The sequence below is a fragment of the Heterodontus francisci genome, chromosome 15, assembly GCF_036365525.1.
Source record: "Heterodontus francisci isolate sHetFra1 chromosome 15, sHetFra1.hap1, whole genome shotgun sequence".
NCBI lineage: Eukaryota > Metazoa > Chordata > Chondrichthyes > Heterodontiformes > Heterodontidae > Heterodontus > Heterodontus francisci.
Window position 1 is genome coordinate 80,835,043 of NC_090385.1, and position 12,265 is coordinate 80,847,307.

Below are 12,265 nucleotides of genomic sequence, written 5' to 3' on the forward strand. Positions count from 1 at the left end.
GACGCTGTCTTAATTAATTAGTTGGTCATCTGTAGTTTATTTCTTGAACTAATTGGTAACTTGGTCTAGATTTATTATGTGGATTCACTTTGATGTTAAATTAATTAGTGATTACTAATTAGTTTTTTTAAAATGCAGTTTGAATTTAATCACTCAGCTAGTTTTCCTTTGACTTACACTTACTTGCACTATTAATTTCCTTACTAAGTCAAGTTTAACACTAAACACTAAACACTAAAGATACCAAACACACAAATGGATATCTAGATACTTAACTGCATACTTATAGCTTCTCGGGTTCTGCCACTCCTCTGTATGTTCATTATGACGTCACATTTTCTATTTACGGTGCAATTATTTAAAAAATCCCTTTGTTTCAATCACTTATCAGCAGTTCCCCATCCCTTGCACTGCATTCCCACTGCCACTTTGTTCAGCAAGTCACTTTGTTAAGTAGATTCTTCCAGCTCTGTGCAACACAGCTGTGTGTGAGCAGATGCCCCTCCAAAATATACCTTTTAGAAACACCCTAGTTATAGCTAGTCAGTCAACAGCCAGCCACAACAGTTAACACTTACAGCTGATTCACTATTTACTTTAAAACTGCAAGTCAGTTGCAGTTAAGTTTTAAAGTAAGAAAAGTACGTTAAATTTCAGGTTTATAATACTATCTGCACTATTTTCCCACTCCTTATCGCTCTACCAAATTTTGTCATCACTCTATTTAGAAAGCCATCCCATTTAACAGATTTTCCCCAACTCTGTATGGCACAGACTTGAACTTTAATAAGGAAATTGTTACTGCTACGTCTCATTGTGTGTGTACCTACCTTGATCTGCAAACACGTGGGGTGGTGGAGGGTGCGGAGGAATGAACTGTGGAGGGATGTCCCCCGTTCCCGTTACTGGAGCGTAAACTTGATGAGGGTGGGTTATTAAAGCAGGGTGATGGTGCACATAGTGCGGCACATGAGGCGGAGGGGGATGCATAGAGGGATGATTACTAGGGTGGAATTCAGTTGAGTGTGGCAACACAACAACCCTTCGAACACCATTTTCTTCTATTACCTGCAAAACAAATTGTTTTCTCTTTTTAAAAATGAATCAGACTTATAACCTATTTTTCTTATTTGGGGATATACTTCTGAAACTGTTTTCATATACTGAGCTAACTTGGGGAAAATCTTGAGTTTAATAAGAAATAAAATATTCTGCAATGCCTCTTTATTCCGATTGTTCCTTGTATATTTCTTTCTCCAACTGTCTCCTTTATTTATCTCATCTTTACTCTGCCCATCTTCATGTATTCCCTGTAGCCTCTTTTGTTATCCCATCCACTCATTAAACAGCTTGTCCTCCTGTATTTACTTTAATTTCTAACTTGGAAGTCTTTCTCAGGCCAATGCTCACTTCAACCATTCTTCTATCCTGCTCTGAATGATCTACAGGAAAATAAGACCTAATGTTCAATATTATGTTACACAATTTTTCTTCCTAGTCATACTTGCACTGTTACCTCACCCCTTACTTTTGCTATAGAGTCATAATCATAGAGAGATACAGCACTGAAACACCTCATTACACCACCTTATTTATTTTGTTTCTTTTACACAGCAGTGAGACAAATACACCATAAACTGATGGTTCCGCATTTGACAAAATGTTGTGTTTTAGGTTTCTTTAATCAATGCAAAAATTACAATTCAGAATGAAAACAACATTTTATTACCAATTTGCTACATCAATAGATTACCAACATTATCAGCACATTATTTGACAGCTCATGTATGGCTGATTAGCAAAATTTGAACCACCGATATGACATGGTGCCGCAGCACTGGTCCTGCAATATATTATGCAATGGAAAGGCAAGATGTGGTTGCCTCTGTGTTGGAAGTTTTTTTATTCATTTTATTTTAAACAGTAAGTAACACCTGCTAAGATGCTTCGGCTTCAACAACTTGATAGCATATTAAGTATTAGCTGCAGAAAAATCAGCAGATGGCAATTTCCCACACAGTAGTAAATATTTTCCCTCAAGAATTTCAACTGCAGTGGCACTAGCCACTTAAATGAACTTGCATAATGCATAGGAGATTAGGTCTGCTGAGACAGAGGATTAAGCAACAACTTATATATGCTGCCTTTGATGTTATGAAACGTCTCAAGGCACCTCACAGGAGCATTATAAAACAAAATATGACACCGAGCCACTGAAGGAGAGATTGTTCAGATGACCAAAAGTAGCAGTACAGATGTGAATACTTTCTCAGTCTTTTAAAGGCACAATGCACCATACTGCAATTCATGTGCCTGGTTGATCTTGGAGATTTTTAAAATTCAAATTTCTTCTTTGTTCAATATTTGATTTGGCACCTGAAAGCATCAGAATATTTTATACTCCCTATACATGGGAATTTTGCATGCTTAATGAAACACCATACATTATCAAGTCTAAAAAGAACCAGGTTATACATTATTGAACTCTGTCATTCCTGACATAGTTCTTTGTTAAAAGGATGAAAAACAGCATAGCACTCTCCTTCATAGCCTTCCTGGCTGCCAACCCCTTAGCTTCTGCAAGACATCTCCATCAAAATGCTTAACCATGCTCCTTGGCTGAAGCTAGGAATACACTTACTTCTGCATGATGCAAGTGGGAATGCTACATATGGTAAAAAAAAATTGAGTTGAGTACTTCCTGCTTCCCTATTGTAACAAAGCCTCTGCACCTGGAACAGAGCAACAGCTTTGGGCAGGAGCCTAGATCAGCAGCTCACAACAATCAGAATGGGGGTGAATGATCATCTCCCAGAGTTCTCTCAAACTCCCAGAGAAGAGATGAGTTGTAATCCACAAATTGAGAACAACTGATCTAGTTTAGTGTCTACCTTGGTAATATATTCTTACTACATTTGTTACTTTCTTCTAAGCTGTTAGGTAGATGCAATTTATTACTATATGTTAATGATATTGGAGAAAAAATATAACTTTTTAACATTAACAGCTCCTACCACTGACATTCTCTTCGATGAAAACAAATATTTATACAGCAACTTTCAGATCGTCAGGCTACATCAATGTGTTTCCCTTTTGAAGTGTAGTCAATGTTACTTTGCTGTTTATTGCCTCTGGGTCAAAATTCTGTAACTCCTTACCCAACCACACAGTGTGAGGAGTACCTTCACCACATGGACTGCAGTGGTTGAAGTCAGCTCACCACCACCTTCAAGAGCAAGTGGGATGGGCAATAAATGCTGGCCTCACTGGTGACCTAAGAATAATTTTTTTTTAAATGCAGGAGCCAATTTGCACAAGCAATGAGATGAATGACCAATTGATCTGCTTTGACAGTGCTGGTTGTGACACTGGGATTGACTTTTGAAAAAATATCACGCTTACTTTATAGGCTGAAGTCCTGGCTTAAACCTATAACTCAGAGACAAGAATGCTACCACCATCAAAGACTGATACAGTGGCAGAATTATCACCCAGCACCGATACACATGTTTCCTGAAACTGTGCTACTAACACGATCAAAAAGGTCAAATTCTATCACAAAACTTGAGACTAATGCTTCAGTGGTTTATTAAAAGGCAGTCATCTGAAACCAAAGATTGAGTAACAGACTCCAAACATGGGTGCCAGTGGGCTGAGAAGCTGGTGCTTGCTGTGTAAGTATTTTCAGCACAGCCACTTTACATGGACCTTTACCAGCCATCCAAGGCACTAGAACAGAAAAAAAAATTGAAATGAGGGTGCATGTACATTGAACAGTTATTTTAAGTATATCCATGACTTCTGTGAAGTCCTCCCGGCAGTATACACTGATGTTGGGGAGGGTGGGTGGTTGGCGGGAGGTATCGAAGTGGTTTTCAGATCAGGTCCTCAAGAGCCATTTTAAACAGTGCTGCACTACAAATGCAATGAATATATATATATGCTAACCAACAGTACACAGAAAAACTGCAAAAGACTTTTTAAAAATAACATGGGGCTAAAAGGCGAACAAATCAGATAAAAACATACTGCAACTGATAAACAGCTGTGAATTATAATCTATGACAAAGGATACTGCACCAAAACATCCGAGTAAGTTAAATTCCTTCTGATTACATTGCACTTCAGGATGTTTTGCGATCACATTCTAAAATTCAGTTTGTTTTCTATTTGGGAGCCATTGTAGCTAATATTTGATCAGTTGGAATAAAGGACATTTTTTTCCAGCCTCGAACACTTTTAACATGTTTGTGTTCTTACTTTCATCTTGGTGAACTTCTTCCCTTTCTCCCTCACCTAATGCAAAGGATCAGCAGAGCACACAACAAGGGCCCCACAAGCATTATACACAATGATCAGTTCATTTATAATGGTTGAGGGAGAACTCCATGTTCCTCTTTAAAGAGTGTCATGGAATCTTTCAGATCCAGGTGACAGGCTTCATTTTGATGTCATATCAGAAAGACAGGAACTCTCTGACAATGCACTCCCTTTAGACAGCATTGGTACGTTGACCCAGATTACGAGCTTAAGTCCAGAAATAGGCCTTGGACCTGTAATCTTTTGACTCATTTGAGAGTGTAAACACGGAGCCAAAATCACAAACGTGGTGCAGCTAGAGGATATTATCCCCTCTTCCATCATCACTAATTTCTTGAAATAAAATGTTACATTTAATTAGTTCCGAAGAAGGGTCACTGACCCGAAACGTTAACTCTGCTTCTCTTTCCACAGATGCTGCCAGACCTGCTGAGTGATTCCAGCATTTCTTGTTTTTGTTTCAGATTTCCAGCATCCGCAGTATTTTGCTTTTATTACATTTAATTACTTTGCCTACATAATAACAATCCAGAAATATTCACTTATGTGAAGTACTCAGACATTTCAATGTTACAAGGTACTTTATACATGGAAGTATTTATTTTTTAGTCAATGACCAATTAATTATCACTGCAAGAGAGTTAAATAATTCAGGCCTTGATTTAGATATAACTTGTTTTTTCTGAGTAACAGAGAAAAAGTGCAGTGACTGCCAAACTGGAATTCACCACACATGGGAAGTTGGACAGAACAAAAAAAAGTACTGCTCTGCTTTAAACCCAGTCCATATCACTCATCTTTTCTGGGCCTTAACTGGCACCAAAGACCAATCAACATGAATGTGAGGCAGCATTAGATTCCACTTCCAATTAGCAACTCATCTTTTCTGATTGTCATTTCTTTAACTAATATGTAACATTCAACCGTAGCTCAGTTAATGGCACTCCTGACTTCCTACGTGACTGTGACAAAGGTAAACTTTCCCTCCTCGTCCTTCTCAACCCCTCTGCAGCCTTTGATATGGTTGACCACACCATCCTCTTCCTAAGCCACTGTCCTCCTGCGGGGTGGGACCACTCTCACCTGGTTCCAATCTTTCCATCTCATCATAGCCAGAGAATCACTTGCAACGGCTTTGCTTCCTGTTCCCATATCATTAGCCCCAAGGATCTGTCCTTGGCCCCCTCCTACTTCTTGTCTACATGCTGCCCCTTGGCGACATCATTCAAAAGCACAGTTTTAGTTTTCACATGTATGCTGATGACACTTCATATGTATGTCACCATATCTCTCAACTCCTTCACTGTTGCTAAATTAATCAGACTGCTTATCCGACATCCAGTACTGGATGAGGAGAAATTTCCTGTAATTAAATATTGGGAAGATTGAAGCCATTATTTTCGGTGCCTGCTCCAAACTCTATTCCTAGCTACTGACTCCATTCCTCTACCTGGCAACCGTCTGAGATTCAGCAAGTCTGTTCACAACCTTGGTGTCACGTTTGACCCCGAGATGAGCTTCCGACCTCATTTTCATGCCACAACTAAGACTGAATCATAGAACCATAGAAAGGATACGGCAAAGAAAAAGACCATTCAGCCCATCATGTCTGCGCCGGCCGAAAAAACTAGCCACCCATTCTAATCCCACCTTCCAGCACCTGGTCCGAAACCTTGCAGTTTCCGCACTTCAGATGTATGTTAGGTACCTTTTAAATAAGTTGAGGGTTTCTGCCTCCGCCACAGATCTGGGCAGTGAATTCCAGACACCCACAACCCTCTGAGTGAAAAAGTTTTCCTCATGTCCCCTCTAATCCTCCTACCAATCACCTTAAATCTATATCCCTTGGTAATTGACCTCTCCGCTAGGGGAAACAGATCCTTCCTGTCTACTCTATCCAGGCCCCTCATAATTTTGCACACCTCAATTAAGTCACCCCTCAGTCTCCGCTGTTCAAAGGAAAACAACGCTAGCCTATCCAATATTTCTTGATAGCCGCAATTTTCAAGCCCTGACAACATTCTTGTAAATCTCCTCTGTACTCTCTCCAGAGCAATTATGCCCTTCCTGTAATGTGGTGACCAGAAATGCCCACAATATTCCAGCTGTGGTCCAACCAGCATTTTATACAGTTCCAACATTACATCTCTGCTTTTGTATTCTATACCTCGGCCAATAAAGGAAAGCATTCCATATGCCTTCTTCACCACTCTATCTACCTGTCTTGCCACCTTTAGGGACCTGTGGACATGCACTCCAAGGTCTCTCACTCCCTCTACCCCTCTCAATACCCTCCCGTTTATTGTGTATTCCCTTGCTTTGTTTGCCCTTCCAAATGCATTACCTCTCTCACTTCTCCGGATTGAATTCCATTTGCCACTTTTCTGCCTACTCAACGAAATCATTGATATCATTCTGGAGTCTGCAGCTATCCTCTTCACTATCAACTGCACAGCCACTTTTTGTATCATCAGTAAACTTCCCAATCATGCCTCCCACATTTAAGTCCAAATCATTAATATATACCACAAAGAGCAAGGGACCCAACACTGAGCCCTGTGGAACACCACTGGAAACCGCTTTCCATTCACAAAAACATCCGTCGACCATTACCCTTTGTTGCCTGTCACTGAGCCAATTTTGGATCCAACTCACCACAGTCCCCTGTATTGCATGGGCTTTTACCTTTCTGACCAGTCTGCCATGTGGGACCTTGTCGAATGCCTTACTAAAATCCACGTAGACAGCATGCACTGTGCTATCCTCATCAATCCTCCTTGTTACTTCCTCAAAAAATTCAATTAAGTTAGGAAGACATGACCTTCCCTGATCAGTCCATGCCTTTCTAAATGACTTTATCCCATCTCTCAGAATTAATTCTAACAATCTGCCCACCACTGAGGTCAGACTGACCGGCCTATAATTATTGGGCCTATCCCTCGAACCCTTTTACACAAAGCTAAAACATTTGCAGACCTCCAATCCTCCGGTACCTCACCTGCATCTAATGAGGATTTGAAAATAATCCTCAGAGCATCCGCTATTTCCTCCTTTGCTTCATTTAACATCCTGGGATACAATTCATCTGCCTCAGGTAATTTACAAGAATGTTGCCAGGGCTTGAAAGTTGCAGCTATGAGGAAAGATTAGATCGGCTAGGGTTGTTTTCCTTAGAACAGAGGAGGCTGAGGGGTGACTTAATTGAGGTGTACAAAATTATGAGGGGCCTAGATAGACAGGAAGGACCTGTTTTCCTCGCAGAGAGGCCAATTTAGGGTGATTGGTGGAAGGATTAGAGGGGACATGAGAAAAAACGTTTTCATCCAGACGGTGGTGGGTGTCTGGAATTCACTGCCCGGAATTGTGGTGGAGGCGGCAGAAACCCTCTACTCATTTAAAAGGTACCTGGACATGCACCTAAAATGCTGTAACCTGCAAGGCTACGGACCAGGTGCTGGAAAGTGGAATTAGATTGGGCAGCTAGTTTTTCCGGCCGGCGTAGACACGATGGGCTGAATGGCCTCCCTTCTGTGCCGTAATTATTCTATGGTTCTATTTATGTTGCAGAGATGGTTGATATCATTTGAGCCCTTTTCATTTTATTTTGAAAGGCCCCATATTCCATTCAAAGGAGCTCTCTATAACTAAAGCCTTCTGCAAGTGTTAAAACATGCACCACCATGGAACACATTATAGGATAAGAGCTTCACTCCAATAGTTATTTTGTCCTTTCAACATCCACATATCACATTTTTAAAATATGAAAGAAACATTATTATTCCCCAGAGGAAGAACAGATTCAATCACGGCAAGCTAGTTAAATACCCATATAAAAGTAACTGACTCTTGCAAAGCTGTTAACAGGTTTCTACTTCCAACTTTTAACTAAAATACTGCTCGTGTGTGCAGAGAGCTTGAATTGGCAGTTGTCATAAGGTAACGTGCACTAAAATACAGGGAATGTACAGTACCTGTGAGACGTAACCAGGAGGCACATAAATTGGAGGCATTGAGCCATTTGGTGACATCATGGGAACATGAGCAGGACCTAAAAAAATTGAAATAAAGAACTTTAAAAAACAATCCAACATACATGTCAAGTGTATGGATCGATGCTAGGTGAGGATAACAACTTATGTTTATATAGTGCCAGGAGCATTATAAAACAAAGTATGACACTGAGCGACAAAAGGAGATATTAGGTCAGATGACGAAAGCTTGGTCAAAGAGGTAGGTTTTAAGGAGTGTCTTGAGGAAAATGAGGTGGAGAATTGTAGGGAGGGTGTTTCAGAGCTTGAGGCTTAGGCAACTGGTGCCTAGGCCATCAATGGTGGAGCGATTAAAATGATAAATGCACAAGCGGCCAGAATTAGAGGAGTACAGATATCTTGGAGTATTGTGGAGCTGAAGGAGACTACGGAGATAGGGAGAGGCGAGGCCATTTAGGGATATGAAAACAAGGACGAGGATTTTAAAATCATGACGTTGCTTGATCGAGAGCCAATGTAGGTCAGCGAACACAGGGATGATAGGGGAATGGGACTTAGTGCGAGTTAAAACATGGACAGCAGAGTTTTGAATGATCTTAAGTTTACAGAGAGTAGAATGTGGGACACCAGCCAAGAGTGCATTGGAATAGCCAAGTCCAGAAATAACAATGGGGGTTTCGGCAGCAGAATAGCTGAGAAAGGAGCGAAGTCGGGCAACGTTATGGAGGTGGAAATAGGTAGTCTTAGTGATGGCATGAAAATTAGGTTGGAAGCTCATTATGGGGTCAAATGTGACACCAAGGTTGCAAACAGACTGGCTTAATCTCAGAATGTTTCCAGGCAGAGGAACTGAGTCGGTAGCTAGGGAACGGAGTTTGTAGAGGTGATAGAAAACAATGGCTTCAGTCTTCCCAATATTTAATGGGAGGAAATTTCAGCTCATCCAGTACTGGATGTCGAATAGGGAGTCTGATAATTTAGCAACAGTGAAAGAGTCAAGAGAAGCAGTGGTGAGGTAGAGCTGAGTGTCGTTAGCATACGTGAAAACTAACACTGTGCTTTTGGATGACTTTGCCGAAGGACAGCAGGTAGATGAGAAATAGGAGGGGACCTAGGATAGATCCTTGGGGGACACCAAATGTAATGGTATGGGAACTGGAAGAGAAGCCATTGCAAGTGATTCTCTGGCTATGATTAGGTAGATAAGTATGGAACCAGGTGAGAGCAGTCCGACCCCACTGGACGACAGTGGAGAGGCATCAGAGGAGGATGGTGTGGTCAAGTGTCAAAGGCTACAGAGAGATCGAGAAGGACGAGGAGGGAAAGTTTACCTTCGTCACAGGATGGCATTTGTGATTTTGATAAGAGCTGTTTTGGTACAGTGGCAGGGGTGGAAACCTGATTGGAGGGATTCAAACAAGAAGTTCTGGGAAAGATGGGAATGGATCTGGACAGCGACAACACATTCAAAGACATTAGAGCGTAAGGTTGGGGGGGGGGGGGGGGTGGGGGGTGTTGGAGATGGGATAGTAGTTTGCAAGGGCGGTGGGGTCAAGGGTTGTTTTTTTTTTTAGGAGAGGATTGATGACAGCAGATTTAAAGGAGACAGGAACAACAAATGAAGAGAGAGAACTGCTTACAATATCAGATAACAGGGGGCCCAGAGGGGAAGTTAGATGATCAGCATTGGGTGATAGTATTACGCTTAGCTGTGATGTTACCCCTGCTCCCAACAAATGGGCTAACAACTCGCCATCTAGTCTCAATGAAAATGGTCATTTGCTCAAGGTACCATAACATTCAGAAGCGGAGAGCAGTCGGACCACTTGCAGCGTGCCGCAGTTTTGAAAAAAAAAGAGAAAAAAAGCCAACAGGAAAAAGTCACAGGAAAGCTGCAAGGTGAGTGGCTGGTGAGTCACTGCTGTTAGGGAATAGCTCTAAATAACTGGGTAAGTATCTAAGGTAAGAAAAGTTTACAGTTTATTTCATATATTGTAAGTAGTGTTTTTTTAGGGAGTGCTGTAGTAACGAGGACCAGGGAAGAAGGGCCCGAGAGTAACTGATATTATTTGACATTAAGATCTTCCAAAAGGTTAATTTAAAGGGTTAAGTCATGGCAGGAGAGCTAAATGCCATGGTGTGCTCCTCGTCGGAAGCTGGGAACATTTCCAGTGCCCGGGACCGGCATGTGTGCAGGAAGTGTCTCCAGCTGCAGCTCCTGGAAGCCCGGGTTTCGGAGCTGGAGCGGCAGCTGGGGACACTGTGGAGTATCCACGAGGCTGAGAGTATCGTGGATAGTACGTATAGAGAGGTGGTCACACTGCAAGCTCAGACTCCACAGGCAGGAAGGGAATGGGTGACCACCAGGCACAGCAAGAGGACTAGGCAGGCAGTTCAGGAATCTCCTGTGGCTATTCCCCTGCAAAACAGATATACTGCTCTGGATACTGTTGGGGGGCGGGGGGTGGGGAGGGAATAGCTTCTCTGGGGAAAGCAGCAACAGCCCAATTCGTTGCACCACAGCTGGCTCTGCTGCACAGTGGAGGAGTAAAAAGTGTTGGAATACAATAGTCATAGGTGATTCAATTGTGACCGATGGTATGTTGCCTCCCTGGTGCTAGGGTCAAGGATGTCTGAGCGGTTACAGGACATTCTGAAGGGGGAGGGTGAACAGCCAGTGGTCGTGGTACACATTGGCACAAACGACGTACGTAAAAAAAAGGATGAGGTCCTAAAAGCAGAATATAGGGAGCTAGGAAGTAAGTTGAAAAGTAGGACCTCAAAGGTAGTGACCTCAGGATTACGACCAGTGCCACGTGCTAGTCAGAGCAGAAACAGGTTATATCGGATGAATGTGTGGCTGAAGAGATGGTGTGAGGGGGAGGGTTTTAGATTCCTGGGGCATTGGGACCAGTTCTGGGGGAGGTGGGACTAGTACTAACTGGATGGGTTACACCTGGGCAGGACCGGGACTGATGTCCTAGGGGGAGTATTTGCTAGAGTGGTTGGGGAGGGTTTAAATTAAAATGGCAGGGGGATGGGAACCTTTGCAAGGAGTCAAAGGAGGAGAGATCAAAGACAAAAACAAGACAGTAAGGGGAATAAGAAAAGTGATAGGCAGAGAAAGCAAGGTCAGAATCAAACAGGGCGACAGTGAAAAGGGGACAAGTAATGTTAAAAGGACAAGCCTTAAGGCTTTGTGCCTTAACACATGGTGCATTCGCAATAAAGTGAATGAATTAATCACGCAAATAGGTGTAAACGGGTATGATATAGTCAGGATTACGGAGACATGGCTGCAAGGTGACCAGGAATGGGAAATGAACATCCAGGGGTATTCAGTATTTAGGAAAGACAGACAAAAAGCAAAAGGTGGTGGAGTTACATTGCTGGTTAAAGAGGAAATTAACGCAATAGTGAGGAAAGATATTAGCTCAGACGATGTGGAATCTGTAGGGTAGAGCTGAGAAACACTAAGGGACAAAAAACGTTAGTGGGGGTTGTATATAGACCCCCCAAACTGTAGTGTTGGTGTCGGGAATGGCATTAAACAGGAAATTAGACACATATGCGATAAAGGAACATCTGTAATTATGGATGACCTTAATCTGCATATAGATTGGGCAAATCAAATTAGTCACAATACCGTAAAGGAGGAATTCCTGAAGTGTATACGGGATGGTTTTCTGGACCAATACGTTGAGGAACCAACTAGAGAACAGGCCATCCTAGACTGGGTATTGTGTAATGAGAGAGGAATAATTGACAATCCAGTGGTGCGAGACCTCTTGGGGATGAGCGACCATAATATGATAAAATTCTTCATCAAGATGGAGAGTGACATAGCTGATTCTGAGACTAGGGTCCTGAATCTTAGCAAAGGAAACTACGAAGGTATGAGGCGCGGGTTGGCTATGACAGATTGGGAAACGTTATTTAAAGGGATGACGGTGGAT

The 12,265-nt window shown here is 42.1% G+C and overlaps 1 protein-coding gene across 7 annotated transcripts in view; it reads right to left on the minus strand.

Moving 5' to 3' along the window:
- LOC137377743 (fibronectin type-III domain-containing protein 3A-like) overlaps positions 1–12,265 on the minus strand; it is a 225,332-nt gene that overhangs the window by 81,036 nt on the left and 132,031 nt on the right. For all 7 annotated transcript variants that reach the window (XM_068047739.1, XM_068047734.1, XM_068047735.1 and 4 more), the window contains exons 4-5: positions 8,292–8,368; positions 831–1,068 (exon numbers count right to left, since the gene is read on the minus strand). In XM_068047739.1, the coding sequence (XP_067903840.1) occupies positions 831–1,068; positions 8,292–8,368 (315 nt within the window). The remainder of the gene's footprint in view (positions 1–830; positions 1,069–8,291; positions 8,369–12,265) is intronic.